The 19,545-nt window shown below is 36.7% G+C and overlaps 1 protein-coding gene across 6 annotated transcripts in view; it reads left to right on the forward strand.

The window, feature by feature from the left end:
- The window catches only part of ZGRF1 (zinc finger GRF-type containing 1), a 55,698-nt gene that overhangs the window by 13,654 nt on the left and 22,499 nt on the right, over positions 1 to 19,545 (forward strand). For 4 of the 6 annotated variants that reach the window (XR_011567062.1, XM_019962292.2, XM_019962293.2 and 1 more), the window contains exons 7-17: positions 2,604 to 2,677; positions 4,897 to 4,947; positions 6,781 to 6,867; positions 8,535 to 8,720; positions 10,486 to 10,588; positions 10,682 to 10,779; positions 13,133 to 13,256; positions 15,343 to 16,001; positions 16,901 to 17,039; positions 17,554 to 17,738; positions 18,527 to 18,723. Coding sequence is in view for 5 of the 6 variants with exons in the window: in XM_019962292.2 (XP_019817851.2) it covers positions 2,604 to 2,677; positions 4,897 to 4,947; positions 6,781 to 6,867; positions 8,535 to 8,720; positions 10,486 to 10,588; positions 10,682 to 10,779; positions 13,133 to 13,256; positions 15,343 to 16,001; positions 16,901 to 17,039; positions 17,554 to 17,738; positions 18,527 to 18,723 (1,903 nt within the window). In the remaining variant the exon portion in view is untranslated. The remainder of the gene's footprint in view (positions 1 to 2,603; positions 2,678 to 4,896; positions 4,948 to 6,780; positions 6,868 to 8,534; positions 8,721 to 10,485; positions 10,589 to 10,681; positions 10,780 to 13,132; positions 13,257 to 15,342; positions 16,002 to 16,900; positions 17,040 to 17,553; positions 17,739 to 18,526; positions 18,724 to 19,545) is intronic. The other 2 variants (XM_019962296.2, XM_019962294.2) reach the window with 2 other exon arrangements.

Raw genomic sequence — 19,545 nt, forward strand, 5'->3', positions numbered from 1 at the left:
TAATATTCAAAAGTTAAAACTGAACTCTTACTTGATTATCTCAAGGAATCCCTGAGAAAAATAGTAATAAATTATTGTATCTAGAAAATTTTTTTAATGTAGTTAAATTTGATGGTTATTATTATAGTTTATTTTCTAAAAAATTAAAAATAAAAAACTATTGAAAAATAAATGTGGGTAGATGTAGTTATGCAATATCAGATAAGGATATAAATTTCTAATATAAGATTTAGGAATTACAGATTTTAGTTTTGGGAAATTTTTTATTTTTTCTCATCAAGTTGGAGAAGAGGATTTTAGTTAATTCTCATTATTCATGTGATATATGTGCTATACAGTTACCAAACAGTAAGTTAGTGAACAGTAAGCCATTGCTTCTAGGAGAAATGAAGGGTAGGAGAAATGCAGGGTTAGTTTCCTTCAAACCTCTGGTCAGAACATATTCATCAGCTAATCAGTATAAAACCTTGTTTTTTTATTTATTTTATCAAAGGATAATTGCTTTACAGAATTTTGCTGTTTTCTGTCAAACCTCAACATGACTCAGCCATAGGTATACACATATCCCCTCCCTCTTGAACCTCCCTCCCATCTCCCTCCCCATCCCACCCCTCTAGGTTGATACAGAGCCCCTGCTTGAGTTTCATGAGACATACAGCAAATTCCCGTTGGCTATCTATTTTACATACGGTCGTGTAAGTTTCCATGTCACTCTCTCCATACATCTCACGCTCTCCTCCACTTTCCCCAGGTCCATAAGTCTGTTCTCTATGTCTGTTTCTCCACTGCTGCCCTGTAAATTTTTCAGAACCATCTTTCTAGATTCCGTATATGTGTGTTAGAATACAATATTTATCTTTCTCTTTCTGACTCACTTCACTCTGTGTAAAAGGTTCTAGGTTCACCCACCTTATCAGAACTGACTCAAATGCGTTCCTTTTTATGGCTGAATAATATTCCATTGTGTATATGTACCACAGCTTCTTTATCCATTCATCTGTCAGTGGGCATCTAGGTTGCTTCCATGTTCCAGCTATTGTAAATAGTGCCTCAGTGGACAGTGGGATACACGTGTCTTTTTCAACCCTGGTTTCCTCAGGGTATATGCCTAGGAGTGGGATTGCTGGGTCATACGGTGGTAAAACCTTGTTTTATGTGTGTTTCCATTTAAAGATGCCTTACTTAATATATACTGGTGATTGATTAACATTGAAGTTACGACCAACAGCACTCGAACTCATGCCTGAATGAAACTTATCACTTGTTTTCTACATGAGGGATACCATAGCCTTCTTGCACTTAGGAACGCTAGGCAGCAGTAACTTAGGAAACATTTTAAATAGCAGAGTCACCAATAAAAAGCCCTCAACTAGGAAGAATGTACTAAAGAGACCACAAAAGGGACACGTGGAGCAGGAGAGCTGAAATTAGCAGGCGGAGTGTCTCCTTGTTCTACCTCAACTGGGAATGTGCTCATCAAGAAACTCATTTTTCCATAGTTCTGCATGTCTGCAAATGACCTCAGAAATATAGCTTTGATTTGGGGGTTACAAATAAATTTTAGTAAGTAAGTGGGATCTGTGAATAATAAGGATCGACTGTATTTTCTGACATAGATGTTTCTCTAAAAAATGACTAAGTTGGTTTTCTTGAGACAGAGGAGATGAAATTTCTTATTAGAATTTAACAAATGACTTCATGGATTTTAATTCAGAATTAGAGAAGAATCAGTTTTACCACCATTTTAGGATGTGTGAAAATGTTTAAAAAAAAAACACAAAACACATTTTCTCCAATATGTTAAAGTTTTTGTGAGATAATGGGATATAGTTTAGAAATGTTAATTTAGAAGTTTATTCTTGACTGAAGGCAGTGAAGGAAAAAATAATTTTCATGCAGTGCCTTTTAAAAATTATCCTTATAAATAAGCTCAAGTTCTAAAATTTTTGTTTCATTTAAATATAGTCTGAATGTTTACAGGAAAATAATGAAACCAAAAATAATAATTGGTAAAAAATGAAGTTTACACTGGATATAGCTATGTTTGTTTGTTTTAACCAGAAGTAATCACTTAAAAATTATAGTCTTATTGGTGACTTTAGAAGAAACTGAGATTATTGAATTTCTTTTAAGGGAAAAAAAAAATCCCGTTTTAAACAGATAACTGATAAGGTGTTTTGACTTAGCTACCCTGTCCTCCTTTCCATTCTGCACCCTTACCAGCTTTTCTGTCTGAGTCTTGACACTTCTTTTGCCTGAAAACCTTTATTCCTGCATAGCCGGTCTTCTTATCCTCAGGTTTCAGCATTTCTTCCCATGAGAGATCTCTCCAGATCATCCTGCTAAAACCACTCTAGCATATTGCCCTGTGTTATGAAATCCTTTGTATCACAAGCGGAATTTACTTACCTTCTGTGTCCCTCTGTTTTCAAGGGATCTTGTTTGTTTTGTTCACTGCTGTTTCCCCCAGTGTCTGGCATACTGTAATTTCAAAATAATGGTTACATTCCTTGTTTCACTCAGTTTTAGAAATAAGTTTTAAAAAATTTTAGAGCACTACTGTATGTTTGACGAATAAGACCGTTGGATTTTGTCCATTATAGTTGGGAAACCATTGACTACAGTAGTTTCACAAGCTATACCAAAGTCTCCTCATCTGAACCAGGATCCTCATCAGGTACATTTTTTTCTGTCAGTATATTTATTATTTTCATATAGAATGCTCTAGAATTTGTAATAATATAGAAATACCAAGGGTTTGAAGCTATCTTGGTTCACCACCTCCCCTGTATCTCAGTGATTTTATGCATCACTTGGCCAAAGGAAATACCTAGCAGTTCCATGTATTCAGTTCAGATCAGATCAGTCGCTCAGTCGTGTCCCACTCGTTGCGACCCCATGAATTGCGGCACGCCAGGCCTCCTTGTCCATCACCATCTCCTGGAGTTCACTCAAACTCAAGTCCATCCAGTTGGTGATGCCATCCAGCCATCTCATCCTCTGTCGTCCCCTTTTCTTCCTGACCCCAATCCCTCCCAGCATCAGAGTCTTTTCCAGTGAGTCAACTCTTCGCATGAGGTGGCCAAAGTATTGGAGTTTCAGCTTTAGCATCAGTCCTTCCAAAGAACACCCAGGACTGATTTCCTTTAGAATGGACTGGTTGGATCTCCTTGCAGTCCAAGGGACTCTCAAGAGTCTTCTCCAACACCACAGTTCAAAAGCATCAATTCTTCAGCGCTCAGCTTTCTTCACAGTCCAACTCTCACATCCAGGAGAGTCACATACATGACTACTGGAAAAACCATAGCCTTGACTAGTTAGTAGTATTGAAAACTTACCATGCCCGATTAATTTGGCAAGCATTTTGGTTTTTCTTTCCAGTTTTATGGAGATATAATTAACAGTATAACATTGTATTAGTTTAAGATATGTAACATAATGACTTGATACATGCATATATGATTGTGAAATGATTACAATAAGCATTTTATTTTTAAACATTTACTAATGGAATGCATGTGCTTGCTGGACACTCTCCAGTTTCTCAAACCTTGAAATAGATTGAGTTTCTAGGTCCACACTGATTTTTGCATGGTAATTGATTTTTATCATAGCAATTTCCTAAAACCCAGCTTCACAAAGATAAGATATTACTGACAGAAATGACAGGAGATTTGATGTTGAAACTGAGCTACCTTGAATTAGTAGTTTGTTCAGTTTCTGACAGATGTCTAATGACACATGTTTCCCTCAAATTTAAATCATCTTGTGGAGCCCCCATTGAGTACACTGAGGCACCCCAAAGTACCTTGTTACACCAGTTTGGGAACCATGGAAATAATGTAAAAAATAATAATACTAATTAGGGTGAACTGAAATTCTAGAATAATGTAAATTAGTGTTTCCCAGTGAAGATGCTTTTAGCACGTTTGAAGAAACAGTTCTTTTATTGTTTCATTTACCCCTAGTTTGTATCATATTTTGTTTTTCATGTTACTGTTTTTTAAAAAATAATATCAATTTTTCCTCATTTTTTTAAATACAGAAAAAGGTAAAAAAAAATAAAACTTACCAAACCACCGAATGGTAAAGAACCTTTGTGCCAGTGCAAGAGATGTAACAGACATGGGTTTGATCCCCTGGTTCAGGAAGATCCCTTGGAGGAGGAAATGGCAAACCACTCCAGTGTTCTTGCCTGGAGAATCCCTTGGACAGAGGAGCCTGGCAGGCTACAGTCTGTAGGGTCTCAAGAGTCAGACATGACTGAAGCGACTTAGCATGTATTATCACCTGGAGATAATTACTGTTAACAGTTCCAGCTTTTTTTGGCATATTAAAAAATGTGGGTAGATTAATGGGTACAAATAGTTTTATGTCCTTTCTAAATAGTTTTATATCCTTTCTGCTTAATATCATATTTTTTCTCACATTATTAAAAACTCTTAAATGTACCTTTTAAAGGTTACTTATCATTCCATCCTGTGGATATCCTATGCTTTGGACAAGCAGTTCCCTATTTTGGACATTTAGATTATTTCTAGCATTTTGCTTTTGTAAATAAAACTTTAGCAGATAATTTTGCATGTAAATGATTATTTACATTTTAAAGTGTTTCCTTAGATTTGATTCTCAGAAGTGGAACTGATAATTTGAAAGGCCAAGAACAACTTTCTTAGATGTTGATAAAAGTCAGATTGAAATATTTTTTAATGTTTTACAATATGAATATTTGTTCACTTTATATTTACCAGTACTAAGATCTTTTAAAATTCTTCCTAAGTGAAATAGTATTTAATCAACACTTAGCTTTTATTTCTTTGATTGCTAGTAATGGTGTCCTTTATTTTTTCTAACTTACTATTACCTTTTGGCTTATATTAATATTCTATTCCTAAGATGATAAAAGAAAATGAAGCTGAACCAAGTGAATCACGTCAGTCTTTGCAGGTGAGTTAACTTTTAAAATATAATACAATCAGATATTGTATCTGTATATATAGGTATGGCATGTAATTATATGTTTGTGTTTTATATTGCCAGTTTTCAAATTTATTTGTAATTAGTTACCCTTTTCTACTCATTTAGATGAGCCTACTGGCTTGTATAAGTGCCCTGTGTAGCCAATAGGATTTGGTTAAATAACAAATCTTTTATCATAAAGCTAATTTTGCAGACTTGCAAGCATTACCTAATCCAAGAATTGCCATTGACAGTTACAGCTGCATCTGCAGGCTGTGTTCCTTAAAACAGCACAAAACACAATTCATTGTGGTGACTCAGTCATTTTTCACCCTTATGTTAGTATTACAAGCTCAAATGTGTAACATAACAGCAGCTTCCTAATTTAACTTACAAATGATCACATTCTTACTGTTCTTTTTTCACTTAAAAAAATATGGTTTAAACTTTTTCAGTGATAATTATCACAAAGTATAAATTTCAAATTAACACTGTCACTGTTTTTCCCTTCAGGATGAGTTGCTATTTAAAATAAATGTCATATATTTTTAAAGCAAAATATTTTATAATCTCACAGTAATGAAAAAGATCTTAGAATCTTTTGCAAAATAAAAGTAATTTAAATCTCTTTAGTATTAATATTGAAGTACATTTTTGTTTTTATAATAGCTTTCTTGCTACAACTCTGAAACAAACTCTTCATATATAGTAGTGATAGAAGGAACTTTCAAAATTTAAAGTTAGGGTGCTCTTTGAGGATATACTTAATGCCACCTTCACTTTGGAGAAGGCAATGGCACCCCACTCCAGTACTCTTGCCTGGAAAATCCTATGGATGGAGGAGCCTGGAAGGCTGCAGTCCATGGGGTCTCTAAGAGTCGGATACGACTGAGCGACTTCACTTTCACGTTTCACTTTCCTGCATTGGAGAAGGAAATGGCAACCCACTCCAGTGTTCTTGCCTGGAGAATCCCAGGGACGGGGGAGCCTGGTGGGCTGCCGTCTCTGGGGTCACACAGAGTCAGACACGACTGAAGCGACTTAGCAGCGGCACCTTCACTTTAGTTCTGTACGTGTAATTAGTCACACATAGCAAAGGAGCTAGAAGCTATTATACTATGCTAATTAATTTTAAAAATTCACTATTGTTAAAAATGCTAGTTCTAAAATATGAGTTGATTGTTTTTAAGAGCTACTTGATTGGCAGTTGTGCTTACAGAGTTATAAAAGGAAAGTGACCATTGTGTGAACAAATACAGTTTACCTCTTTTAGTGACAATTTTTTTCTTCATAATTATTAAACATAAAATTTCTCCTACAGTTGTTCATTTGTTAAGTCTCAAAAGTCTCTTAAGTCTGTAATTCACATTAGAAATTATGGATATTTTAGTTACTTGAACTAAAAATGACTAGTTGCTGTTGTCTATATCTTGTGTTTTATAGTTGCTAGAAAATGATTCATTTTTTAAATAAAGTGTTACACTATTTATGATTTTCCTCTTTTAATTTCACACTAATTTTTGAATTAAATAATCTGCATTAACATAAATTTTAGTATGGGATTTATAACATACTGTTTTAGAAGATTTCAATTAAAGTTTAGAATTAGAATTTTCTAATATGCTGAGGTTTTAAATTAACTAGTATAGTCCTTTCTTTGCTAGAGCACTCCTTTGCCAGGGGTAGTTTATTTTGTGTATGTATAGAGAGACATGAGATGGAGATGACGTGTACTTTAAGTTTGGGAATATTTTCCCACCAAACTCATAAACCACCTATAAAATTATTTTAGCTAACACACTAATTGATATTTTATCCTAGTTCATTCCCTTGGGCACTGAAGAAGAGACTGCTTTTCTAGCTGTTATTCCTAAACAAATGGAGAGAGAAACCTGTAAAGACCCCAAGGTAAAATTTGTGAATTGATTTTTTAACCCACTGTTTTCCTGCTGTTTTTTACACAACTTTGAGTTCGTAGACAGGTTAGTGAGCAAAATGAATTAACCTGATTTTAAGAACAAGAAAAACTAATGACTGTTACCCCTTTTTTGGTCTTGAGCCATCTATCTGTTACTGATTAATGCATTATAGGATACCCTGGGGATTGGACACGATATATATATAAAGTACAGTTAATGAATGTTCAGTGCAGAACAAAGTGAAGATGTCCATGGCTTTTCATTTACTATAGTTTACTTCACCACTCTTACTTCAGGCTAAATGGGTAGAAGTATATATAACCAAAGCTCTAAGTAGTACTACCCACTCTGCAGCAAAAATTGATAGAGATAACAGGATATATATGGGTGGGTTTTGTAAATGATGATTCTGTTCTTAAAACTCAACATACCTCCGGAAAAGATAGACATAGCAGCAAAGAAAGCAAGGCATTTATTTGTTTATAGAGAATTTGTATTCCCCATCAAACAATGTAGAAAATACAGTCTTTAAAGATTTAGACTTTTTTTTATTGATATGTGTTATATTTTAAAATTCAGAGTGTTTTCAACAAAACTCCTGTTCCAAAGTCATTTTAGTTCCTTTAAAATGTGTGGTTTAAAATCTTAATTTTTAAGTAAGAATGTTCAGATTATATATTATTGTCACTTTGTTAATTTATCAGTTAGAAATAAACTCATTCTTTACATACTTTCCTTCAGCTCTACACACTATTTTTCCATCTTGTGGGTAGACTTTGTCACCTTGTGTAGAGTAAAAATCCTAGAACCCTCAAGGGGGCAGCAGAGAAAGCCATTTGCAGTGTGAAAGCGGACCAGGTCTCTGAGTGGGTGAGAGCACCCCTCTGAGGTACATGTCCGTCTTGGTACTCTTAGACCTCCTTTGTCCTCAGAGCTACAGGAGCTGATTATCTGGGAGGCTGAGAGCCCAGCATCTCCCTTGCTAATAGCCTGATGGTTTACAAAACCTTTAAACAAAGGAAAAGCTTCCTCCGTTCCTTCTCTTTCTTCCCTTAACACATTCCAAGCATGGTGTTAAATGCACATGATACCTTGATGAAGCAGAAGAGTTTCTGCCCTCAAGGAGCTTGCAGTTCAGTTAGTAGACAGAAAAGAAGACACTTCATTGTAGTGTAATATGATGTCTATAGGGGCTTTCCCAGTAGCTCAGCGGTAAAGAATCCGCCTGCAGTGCAGGCGCCACAGGAGACACGGGTTCAAACCCTGGGTCAGGAGGATCCCCTGGAGGAGGGCATGGCAGCCCAGTCCAGTATTCTGGCCTGGAGAATCTCATGGACAGAGGAGCCTGGTGAGCCACAGTCCATAGGGTCATAAAGAGTTAGACACTGAAGCAGCTTAGCATGCACTCACGCACATCATGTCTGTAATGCAAAGCTGTGGGGAAGTTGCTGGTGGTTCAGTAGCTAGGACTCTGTGCTTTCACTGCCTAGGGCTTAGGTTTGATCCTAAGTTGGGGAACTAAGATCCCATGAGCTGTGTGTCATGGCCAAAAAAAAAAAGTAATACTTAATAGAAAACTGAATTATGCATTGTTTTCTTTGTACATATGCACTGTAAATATATTTCTCACTACTCGTTTTTAATAATTCACTGTAGCCTGTTGAGTTTCAAGGGCACCAAGTGAAAGGCTCCGCTTCTAGCGCTGTGATGGTCAGAGGACACAGCTCACAGGTTGAATGCAGTCAGCTTTCGGATAGCACTGTGTACGGAAGCTGCACGACAAACACTTGTTTTTTGACACCAGAGTTGCCTAGCACTCGTATGCAGATGGGCTTCTTGCAGGTAAAATGATTCTTATAGTCGCACCTTGCCAAATCATTTTCTTTATGTCAATACTAAATTTTGCAAAGAAAGCATATTTACATCCTTGTACAGCTGTAAGTTAAAAAACAGTTTAGTAAATTCACATGAAGCATCATAAATCAAACTAAGACAAAACTGTTTGAAAGATTTACTGCCTTTTTTGGGATCAGGAACTTAAAGGATTACTTTTCACTTCAGAGAATATTAGAAATTCATGACAAGAGCAAATAGGCGGATTATAATAGAAAATATATTTTATAACAGCTACTAGATATGTTTTCCTTCTAATATCCACCCCTCTCCGCCACTAAGTAGATGCCAAGAACCTCTCATTGCTTCCAAATAGAAGAGGTTATTGAGAAAAGGATGTATGCATGTATTTGAAACAGTATCTGTTAAAGAGATTTAAAATTTTTCCATTTTTTATTAAAGCATAAAACACATATAAAATAAATGCACAGACCATAAGTACACAGCTCAGTAATTACCACAGGGTGAAGACAGCCATGTAACCTCCACCCTTAAGAAACAGAGCATTACCATGGTTATTGGGGTTTATCAGTTTGTTTATTTCTTATTGGGATCTGTTGTAGTAGGTACTTTGGTTTGACTTTCTTCCATATTGCTAAGCCTATACTGTTTCCCCATCCTTTTAATATATTGTAATTCAGGGATACCATTATTTCTTAGTTTCATGAAAGGTAAGAGGTGTTTCTATTTCTCATTTCTTGGTTTTTTTTTTAAAGAGGAGAATTGAGAAGTACTCCATACTGAAAAAGAAATTTACGTCCATTTGTTTTATTTTTAAATATTTTCACATACATCAGTATGGTCATGTTTTATATCCCAAGTTTATAAAAAATGTTCTAAGGCAAAATGACTGGACTTACCAACAGAGATAAGAACTTTGAGAAGTGTGATAGATTGCTTGCACACAGCAGTATCTGAACTTTAGAAATTATCTTGTATTTCATAAAATCCCAAGATATTATAATTAACTGTAAGAAGCACCATTGTAATATATGATACTAAGAAATTAACACTAGTCAATTAACATTACACAGTGCTTTTTCACTGCCTTTTTAAAAAATGTGGTAAAAAACACATACTATAAAATTTACAATCTTCACCATTTTATGTGCACACTTTGGTAATGGGAAGTACATTAACAGTGCCGTGAAATAGATCTTCAGAACTTTGTTCACCTTCACTTGGATTTTTAATGTTATATTTAGTGAAAGACTCTTAGATTTATTTGAACATAGAGTTTTATTGTATATCACACTGCTTTGTTTTCTTGTCTTTCCATGAATATAATACTTTTTGTTTGATGCTAAACCCTAGTTTGATCTTCTTGAGGACATATAAACAATAGAACTACTTTAATATGTCTAATATTAATAATGCACAAATTCATATTTGTGATCATTATTTGACCAGTATGACTGTTTGCATATAGTTGCACTGCACAGGCAGAGATAACTATGTCACAGCTGTTGTCTGTGCTATAGAGATGTAGAAATGTCATTGTTTTTAAGGTGTATCCCCATCTCAAAGATGTTAAGAGATAAGAAATATGAGCCATAAGAATTGATGAAATATAATATATTCTACTTTCCCTGAATGGAATTGGCTTCATAACATCTCTTTGTTTTTCTGTGTCTCAAGTTATAAACTATATAGGTAAAGTTATGGATGTATACACACTTTTTTCTAAACTGATAAATGGATCTCTATTTTCTAGTTCCCAAACGAAGAAAACTTTACAAAAGGAGATACTAGCTTTACTATTGAAGACAATTTACAAGTGAGAGCTGAGTTTAATAAGGACTTGACTAAAAATGATTGTAAGTATATTATAAATAAAATATAATATTAAAAAGTTATTTGACGTTGAACAAACCAGTGTATAAATATTCATGCTTTTTCCCCCCCGACAGCAATTTTAGATTTCCCTCCTAAAGATTCAGACCATTTATATAATTATTTGGATTATAATTTTAAATCAACAGAGAGGACTTCGTGGGAAAAAAATAAGGTATAATGTGAACAAAGTTGTTTTTCTTTTTGCTTTGTTTTTGTGGCCACACCCTGCAGCTTGTGGGATTTTGGTTCCATAATTAGACATGAACCTGGCCCTGATAGTAAAGCGTTGAGTCCTAACCACTGGACTGCCAGGGAATCCCCTAAACAGTTTTAATAGTTGTGAGTAAAAAAATTTGGTGAATCTTAGAAACAGCAAGTGAGATTGAAGAGCTGGGTGGGTTCAAGAATGTGAACGAAGGCCATAGTAGCTGGATTGTGGAAAGTCACAGGCAAAGCAGTAATCAAATGAAACTGGGAAAGTGAGCAGGACCAGATGCACAAAATCTTGCAGGTCAGATTAAGAGGTTTAATATTGGTCTACGTTCCATTGTGAAATTACTGAAGGGTTTCGGCAGAAAACTCATTACATTTACATTTTTAAAAGGTTTTGCTGGCTGCTGTGTGGAAGATGGATTTGATGGACACTGTGGTGGAAGCAAGGAAACCAGTTAAAATGAGCTGTAGATGACAGTGACTTGAAGAGACTGGCAGTGAAAGTATAGAGGAGTTGGTAATTAGATTTAAGATAAATTTTGGAGGCAGAAGCATGGATGTTGCTAGGTTGGATGTAGAGAGCAGAGTGAAGGAAGGGGAGGAGAAAGCCTCCTGGATTTCTGACTTAACAAAGTGGGCTGAAGTGGGCTTTACTGAGTGGAGTCAGCTGCAGATCTCTGTTAGTCTGCTAGGGCTGCTCTAACGGAGGATGAGTGACTTAAACAACAGAAATTTATTTTGTCACAGTTCTGGAGGGTAGAAGTCCAAGATCATGTTTCTGATGAGAACTCTCTTCCTGGCATACGAACGGCTACCTTCTCACTATGTCCTCATGTATACTTCCTTGGTATGTGCACATGGATAAAGAGAGTGCAAGAGAGTGAGAATTCTCTTCTTATAAGGACACTAATTCTGGTGGCTCAGGGTACCACTCTTACGGCCTCATTTAGCCTTTGTTACCTCTTAAAGGCCCCGTCTCCAAACACAGTCACACTGGGAGACGGGGAAGAAAACAATAATAAAAGGTGTTGCGTCGTACTGGGGACCCACTACGTGGCCTGTAAAACAAAACTCAGGATTGTCCTCCCTGAAGAATAAGAAAAGAAAGGTATTCACATACCAGTTCCCATCTGTCTTTGGCTGAAGGTTACTCCTGGTCATATTAACCACCTGGCACGTTTGGCCTGCTGTACCTGCTGTCCCAGCCACTGTCCTCAGACAGAAAGATGCAGATGCTTGAGATAGGAAGCCTAGGACAGGTAGGGGAGCAATTCTCCAATTGTAGATGACCTCAGAGGTAGGCCAGGGAGACATGGCAGGATAGCAACAGCGTCTGCTACAGTGGTTAATGGTGGGAATCTTAGGAACTTTTCAGTGGGCTATGCTTCCTGCCATGCAGAGGAGTCTGGTCTACTGGGAGAGCACAGAAGTGGACTTTCAGAGAAAGAGACAGAGTTAGTGGCAGCAGAAGCCCTGATTCCAGCTGGTTTTGAGGCCCTGGGCCCAGCTCTGTTCAATTCATACTAGATTTTTTTTTCATTGGAGGATAATTGCTTTACAATGTTGTGTCGGTTTCTGCCACATATCAAGATGAATCAGCCATAGGTATAGATATGTCCTCTCTCTCTTGAACCTCCCTGTCACCTCCCACTCCATCCCTCCCCTCTAGGTTATCACAGAGCACTGCAACCCATATTAGATTTTTAAGGTGATTAATTTCTAGAAGTAGCAACACAATTAAATCCCATTAGAAGGAGAATAACATAGAGAATGATATGACTGTTCAGATATGGAATATATTAAAGAAGAGTTTATTCCATTTAGAAGCAATATTTTGAAGTTTTAGATCAACTGTAGATATACCCTAGACCTAAGGACATAAAGAAAAAGCTGTTCAGGCCTTGGGTTTGCAGGAAGTGTTGTCTTCCCAGCTCCAGACATGAGATCTGCTTAAGCCTGTGTCCCTAAGACTGGAACCTGATCTTCACAACCAAATCCTCGTAACTCATATCAATCCAAATCAGAATCTGACCCATTTCAAATAAATCCAACAGGTTTATGTTCTGTATTTCACTTTCCAATATCCTTGTTTATTTTAGTGCATTTATTCTGTCCTGCCCCTTTTGGAAGGAACTTTGCCCCCCTATAGCTCTACACAATGTGCTTGAAAGCATTGTTTTTTTTTTTAAATTTTTTTATTTTTTTTGAAAGCATTGTTTTTATAATACAGTTACTAGAATTTGTTCAGACTATAGGGGAAAAATGCAATAAGAGGATTTTGGTCTGTAGTTTTGTCTCTTCTTTCTGGATAGGTGACGTCACCAGAACAGAAGATCTCAACATTAAGCCCTGTTTCTACTTTATCTTTTAACTCGAGAGATGATGACTTCATGCTAGAATTCTCTGAGGAGTCCCTGAAAGGGCAAACTTTACCTGGTAATGTTCACTTTCTTAGCGTAGATAATTGCTCCCGTATGGTTCTAATCTATCTGTCCATGTAAAATGAGATTTTTCATTTGAGAGATTGCTGCTGCTGCTAAGTCGCTTTAGTCGTGTCCAACTCTGTGCGACCCCATAGACGGCAGCCCACCAGGCTCCCCCATCCCTGGGATTCTCCAAGCAAGAACACTGGAGTGGGTTGCCATTTCCTTCTCCAATGCATGAAAGTGAAAAGTGAAAGTGAAGTCGCTCAGTCATGTCCGACTCTTAGCGACCCCATGAACTGCAGCCCACCAGGCTCCTCCATCCATGGGATTTTCCAGGCAAGAGTACTGGAGTGGCGTGCCATCGCCTTCTCTGTGAGAGATTGCTACTAAACTAAAAATAATCTTGAAACCAGACTTAGTGTCTTATACCCTCACACCTTCCCACACTCTGCTTTGACTTTTTCTGTTGAGGATGGCTCTTACTTCCAAATCCAGTACTCCCTTCTAGCTCTCTGGTACCTTCTTTATCCTCTCATCTTCTCATCTCAGACCTCTACCATTGCCAACACTTCTCACAGCTGTAACTCCAGAACCTGGCCCCTCTGTAGCCCCTCCCCCCCGACCGGGGAACAGGTTCATTGTGAATGTCAATCATGGTTGACCTTCTCATAACCTCTCAGCTTCCCCTCTTTTGCTTTGGGATCCTGGCATTATCAGGGAGCTCTTCAACTGCTGTGACCTCAACTGCATTCTCAGGCTTCTGTGTCTTCATACGTTACACTTCTTCTTCCCTATGAGTAATTTCCTGCTTCTTGATAAGATAATACATTTATAGATCTCTTCTACTAACTTCTGTTCCTTAATCTCATCAATGTATCTTCCCTTGATTCTGAAGTTAGGCTGAGTGAGGAGTAAAGTTGTAGGTAATATTTTGGTCGTGGGTGGATGATATAAAAATAAAAGCTTAAAGTGTCTGGAGAATTGGGTTGGAGAAGGTTTAGTGGGTGTGGGTGGTAGAGGAAGCAAGGTAGGAAAGAGTCAGTATGGGAAGAGTGAGCATCTGAGACAGGTGAAGCGACAGTGACAGACAGATGGTCGACACAGTGCTGCCATGACTTACTATTTAATCAGGTGTTAACTTTCCTGTCAATGTCGCTTAGTCAGTTTGTTAGGAGTACATCATAACACTTTACAAAAGAATGCCATTGACTTACCTGCTGTCCTGCTACCTTCCCAAGTGACCGCCAGGGTTTATTTGCAACGAAACAGAAACTCTGTCAAGAAGGAACATTATTATAAAACAGGAAACCATAGCATTTTAGGTAAAAACTTTAAGCTGATATAGTTCTCATGCAGTATTACTATTTATTCAGCAAATATTACTGCTTTTAATATTTTCAGGAATATATTAACTACTAGTGATGCTGAAAGGAATTCTAAAACTCAGCCAAAATCTGCCATAACATGTGTTTAACACAATTGAACTCTTATCACATAACAATGTATCAAAATAAAGCTAAAAGTCTTCTTTACCCTGAAGGTCAACATATTAATCCATGAGTATAATAAATATATGAGAGGTTATAACACATCAGTAAATAAACCTTGAACTTCAGTCTCTGGAGAAGGAATATAAAATTGAGAAAAAAACCTAAGTTTGGTTTCTTGTCTTAACTCTGCCAATTGGTAGTTAGGTTACCTCTAGGCCTTGGTTGGCAACCTCATCTGTAAAGTGAGAATGATGAATCCCTTCTTGGTTGTAAAGTACTTGAAAGGTTCAGTGTTATATAAATATAATGCAGTATTTGGTGGGGTAAGTGTGGTGGTGGTGAGTGGAAATTATTAGCTAAGAAAGAAAAGAAAAAGAGAAGGATTTCAAGTTTATCAACCTTAAAAAAGTTTCAGAGTCTAAAATTAAATTTGAAATCTTTATTTTTTTGAGACTAAAAAATTAAAATTTTTTAAAAGGAAATGTGACTTTCTTTTTCTGGCACGAGGCATGTTGCTACTTTTTGCTTTTTTGTATGAATACCCACCGTTTTCTAAAGATTGAGTGATATCTGTAATACATTTTTAATCAGCTCTCTCTTTTTCAGTAATGAAAAAATCAAGTTCTCTGGAGAATAAGAACCTTCAGAGGCTTTCCTTTGAAGTAAGTAGAACCCGAGCTCCACTTGTTGCTTTGCCGCCTGCCAGTGGGCCACCTGACTCAGATTCTTGTTCACGTATGATGGACCGTGACAGGCAGAAGGCTTCTGGTCCTCCCATATTCAGCCTGCGTGAAGAGTCAGCAGTTCCTTCTTTCAGCTTTGGGCCCGAGGACCAAAGCGAAGCTTCTTTCTCTAACGAATCTAGGGAAGTGACTCCAAGTGAGGTTTCCCTTCTTGATAATACATCTACTCAAAGCAAGTGGCTGAAATATCAAAATACACGCCAGTGCAACTTGACTACTCCAGACAGAGTTGATGAGAAAGTAACAGACGGCTTCTTTGCTGAGGCTGTTTCTGGGATGCATTTTAGTAACACAGGTGAAAGAGAGAATGATGCTGTGAATGGAAGTTCTTTAGACTCTGTGTATTTACAAATGATGAAACACATGCTTCAACAGCAGCAGCAGGATTTTAGCAGTCAAGATTCGGTTTGCAGAAAGAAGGCATTTTCTTTGAATATAAACGAGGCTTCTAAGACTGAGGAAGTTCAGAATATGTTAGGAGAGTATGCCTGCTACAACTGCAGTGTAACAGGAGATTTACAGGTGAGGAAATGTCCCAGTGTTTTCTTGGTGCATCTTTTCCAGTACTTATCTGAATTTCAGCAAAAGAATTACCAAAGTCATACAGGTGAAATGATTTTAGTCTTGAAGCCAGTGGCTTTGGGATTTTTCTTTTTTTTTTTTTAAGAGTTTTCCAGAACTTTTGCTACAGTCACATTTTTTTTAAAAATTCTTTTTATTTATTTACTGAATTTATTTGGCTGCACCAGGTCTTAGATGTGGCCTATGGGATCTTAGTTCCCCAATCAGGAATCACACCCAGGGTCCCTGCATTGGGAGCATGGAGTCTTAGCCACTGGACCACCAGGAAAGCCCCAGTCACATCTTTGACTTAAGACCTTTCTAGAGGTTGTAAACACTAAATTACGTATTTGAAAGTGTCTGGTGCAGTATCTGGACATAAAAGGTACTTAAATTATAGTTCTGTTTCCACCATCACTTCCACTACTACTACTACTATTGTTTTCATTTTTACAATCAGCTCAGTTTTGATTATTTTCATTTCACTATGAGCTCAGTTTTGCTGACCAGATCATTATTAGGGTAAAGGTACATCCTACTTACATTGGTTATGAACAATTCTTACTGTAATTGTGACCAGAAGTAGAGATACATAATGATTCACTCACATCAGTTAAATTTTTCCTACAAAAAATTTAAAAACATATTAAGGGGCCGACAAGAAAAGTTAGTCTTATTTATCATTAAAAGTGCCATGTCATAGCCTTTCCTGCTATACTCAATTTCCTGTTTAAAATTAGAAAATGATTTCATGCATTCTGGAAATCAAAAGAAAAATTTAATATTATCTATATAATTTGCTTATTAGTAAACAGTATTTTTCTGGAATTATTGTAATAACTTGAATTATTGCATTTCAGGAGGTAAAAGACTCTGAGCTATGCTTCCCAAGTGGGCAGAAAGTAAAATCTGCATGTCTTCCCCAAAGGCAGATTCACATACCAGCTGTTTTTCAGTCTCCTGCGCATTATAAGCAGGTTTTTACATCTTGTCTCACAGGTATGAGACAAGATTTTTTTTTATTTTATTATGATTGATTGCTGCTTAATGTCAATAGTATAACTGTGAGAAAGTGTAGCATCTTATATTATGAATTTTTATATTAAATTTCTACTTGACATTTGCTATTTTCTGTATATTTAATCCAGGTTTTGACAGTAACTTATATTTTAATTTCAGATCAAAATTGAGTTTAAGAGTGGGAAATGACAGCATTATCTTGTTCAATATGTAGTGTAAACATTTTTTTAAAACTAAAAGTGTTACAGGTAGTTTTGATAAATCAAGTAGGAAATTTTAAGTATGGTGTATGATTAGTTTTGATTGTTTTTTTTATACAAGAGTAATACTCGTCTTTTTAAAAATGGATGTTAGTGTTATGTTACAGTTTACTCTGTCAAAGGCTATTTTCAGATTTAACTAATAGTACATATCTGATACAAAGGTGAAATTATTTTGTATTTAATTTTCATCTGTATATATTTTTAAATTACCTTAACAATTTTTTTTGTAGAACATTTAAATATATTGCTATTTGGATTGGCACAAAGGTTGCACAAAGCTCTTTCAAAAGTTGACATATCATTTTACACATCATCAAATGGAGACAAACTGAAAAATGTAGAAAATAATGTGCCATCCTGCCATCATCAGCAGCCTGCAAAACTGGTCATGGTTAAAAAGGAAGGTCCAAATAAGGTATTTTTCCCTCTTCCCCTCCTTTTGTTAGACTTATTTGTTTATAAAAGTCTTGGTACCTGTTGCTTTACAAAAAGTTTGAAGTGTTAAGTCTTGACTAGGAGTCTTCTGCTTGAGGCATTAGTAACTAACATATAGTAAACACTCAGTACATTTTTCCTGAAAGTTGATCTGCATTCGAGGATACAAAAATATGAATTAAGATCAGCTTTCAGATTGCTTGGGAACTTGCTGCATAGTAGCAGATGGAGAAAAAGATGTAAAAGGAAATTTTATATAATACTGGAATGTATAAAAATAGGAGGGATGCGCAAATTACAGGAAGGGCACTAAGAAGGGAATATGTCCCCCACCTGAGGGCTTAGAGAATGCAGGGATGAGCCTGAAGAAAGTAGGGCTGAGACTGGCCTCTAGTACGAGTAACAAAGCTGATACGGCTGGAGGAGTAGAGAAGCACACTGACTTAATTCATATTGCTGATGACATTATTACGGAAGAAGTTAAGTTAGTGAAATGTGTGTAATGTTGATTGATGGTTTGTACTCGTAACTGTACTTTCACTCATAATACAGCTTTCCTCCACTGCTTGCATATTCCACTTTGTTAGTTGAGTATGTAAATTTGGATTTAAATTTAGTTGCAAAAGCAAGAATTCATAAGTAATATTGGAGGAGTCTCCAAGCAGCCTTTAGAAAAGTCTTGACAAACATGGTACTAAAACAGTAAAATAAATAAATAAATAAAAACATGATTTTTCTCACTAAGTTTCAATATCTTTGTCCCCTCAGGGTCGTCTCTTTTATACCTGTGATGGACCCAAAGCTGACCAATGTAAATTTTTTAAGTGGTTTGAAGAAATGACCCCAGGATATTTAACACAGGAAAAATCTCTACCTAGCATGGTTTTAAGTGATATAAAAAGTATTGGCTTCTACTTAAGAAGTCAAAAGATACCCCTCTATGAGGAATGCCAACTTTTCGTGAGGTATGTTTTATGATGCTAAGTAACTGCCTCTAATTGTATCAAAATAGCAACCTCACAGAATTATCACCAGTTTTCAAAGAGTTTGAGTTAGGAAAAATATCTAAAAGATACCTCAGTTTTTATAACTGTAAAATGGGAATAATTCTCTAAAGCTGTTTATGGTCCTCTCTAAATATTGAGCAGATATTTGGGGTGGCTCAGTGGTAAAGAATCTGCCTGCAAATGCAGGAGATGCAGGACATTCCTGATCCCTGTGTCAGGAAGATCCCCTGGAGAAAGAAATGGTAACCCACTCCAGTATTCTTACCTGGAAAATCCCATGGACAGAGGAGCCTGGTGGGTTACAGTCCATAGGGTCGCAAAGAGTCAGACACCACTTAGCAACTAAACCACATTAAACAAGCATTGAACAGTGTCAGCAATATGAAGATTACTGGCAGGAATGCCATTTTTCTAACCACTTTTACATTAATCATAATCCTAAGGAAAACTCTGTGGAACAAATCCCAAGAACAATTTTTATCAGTGCAGGATAATACATCGGAGAAGGCAATGGCACCCCACTCCAGTACTCTTGCCTGGAAAATCCCATGGATGGAGGAGCCTTGTAGGCTGCAGTCCATGGGGTCTCGAAGAGTCAGACATGACTGAGCGACTTCACTTTCACTTTTCATTTCCTGCATTGGAGAAGGAAATGGCAACCCACTCCAGTGTTCTTGCCTGGAGAATCCCAGGGATAGGGGAGCCTGGTGGCTGCCGTCTATGGGGTCACACAGAGTCGGACACGACTGAAGTGACTTAGCAGCAGCAGATAATACATAG

Source organism: Bos indicus, chromosome 6 (genome assembly GCF_029378745.1).
Source record: "Bos indicus isolate NIAB-ARS_2022 breed Sahiwal x Tharparkar chromosome 6, NIAB-ARS_B.indTharparkar_mat_pri_1.0, whole genome shotgun sequence".
Lineage (NCBI taxonomy): Eukaryota > Metazoa > Chordata > Mammalia > Artiodactyla > Bovidae > Bos > Bos indicus.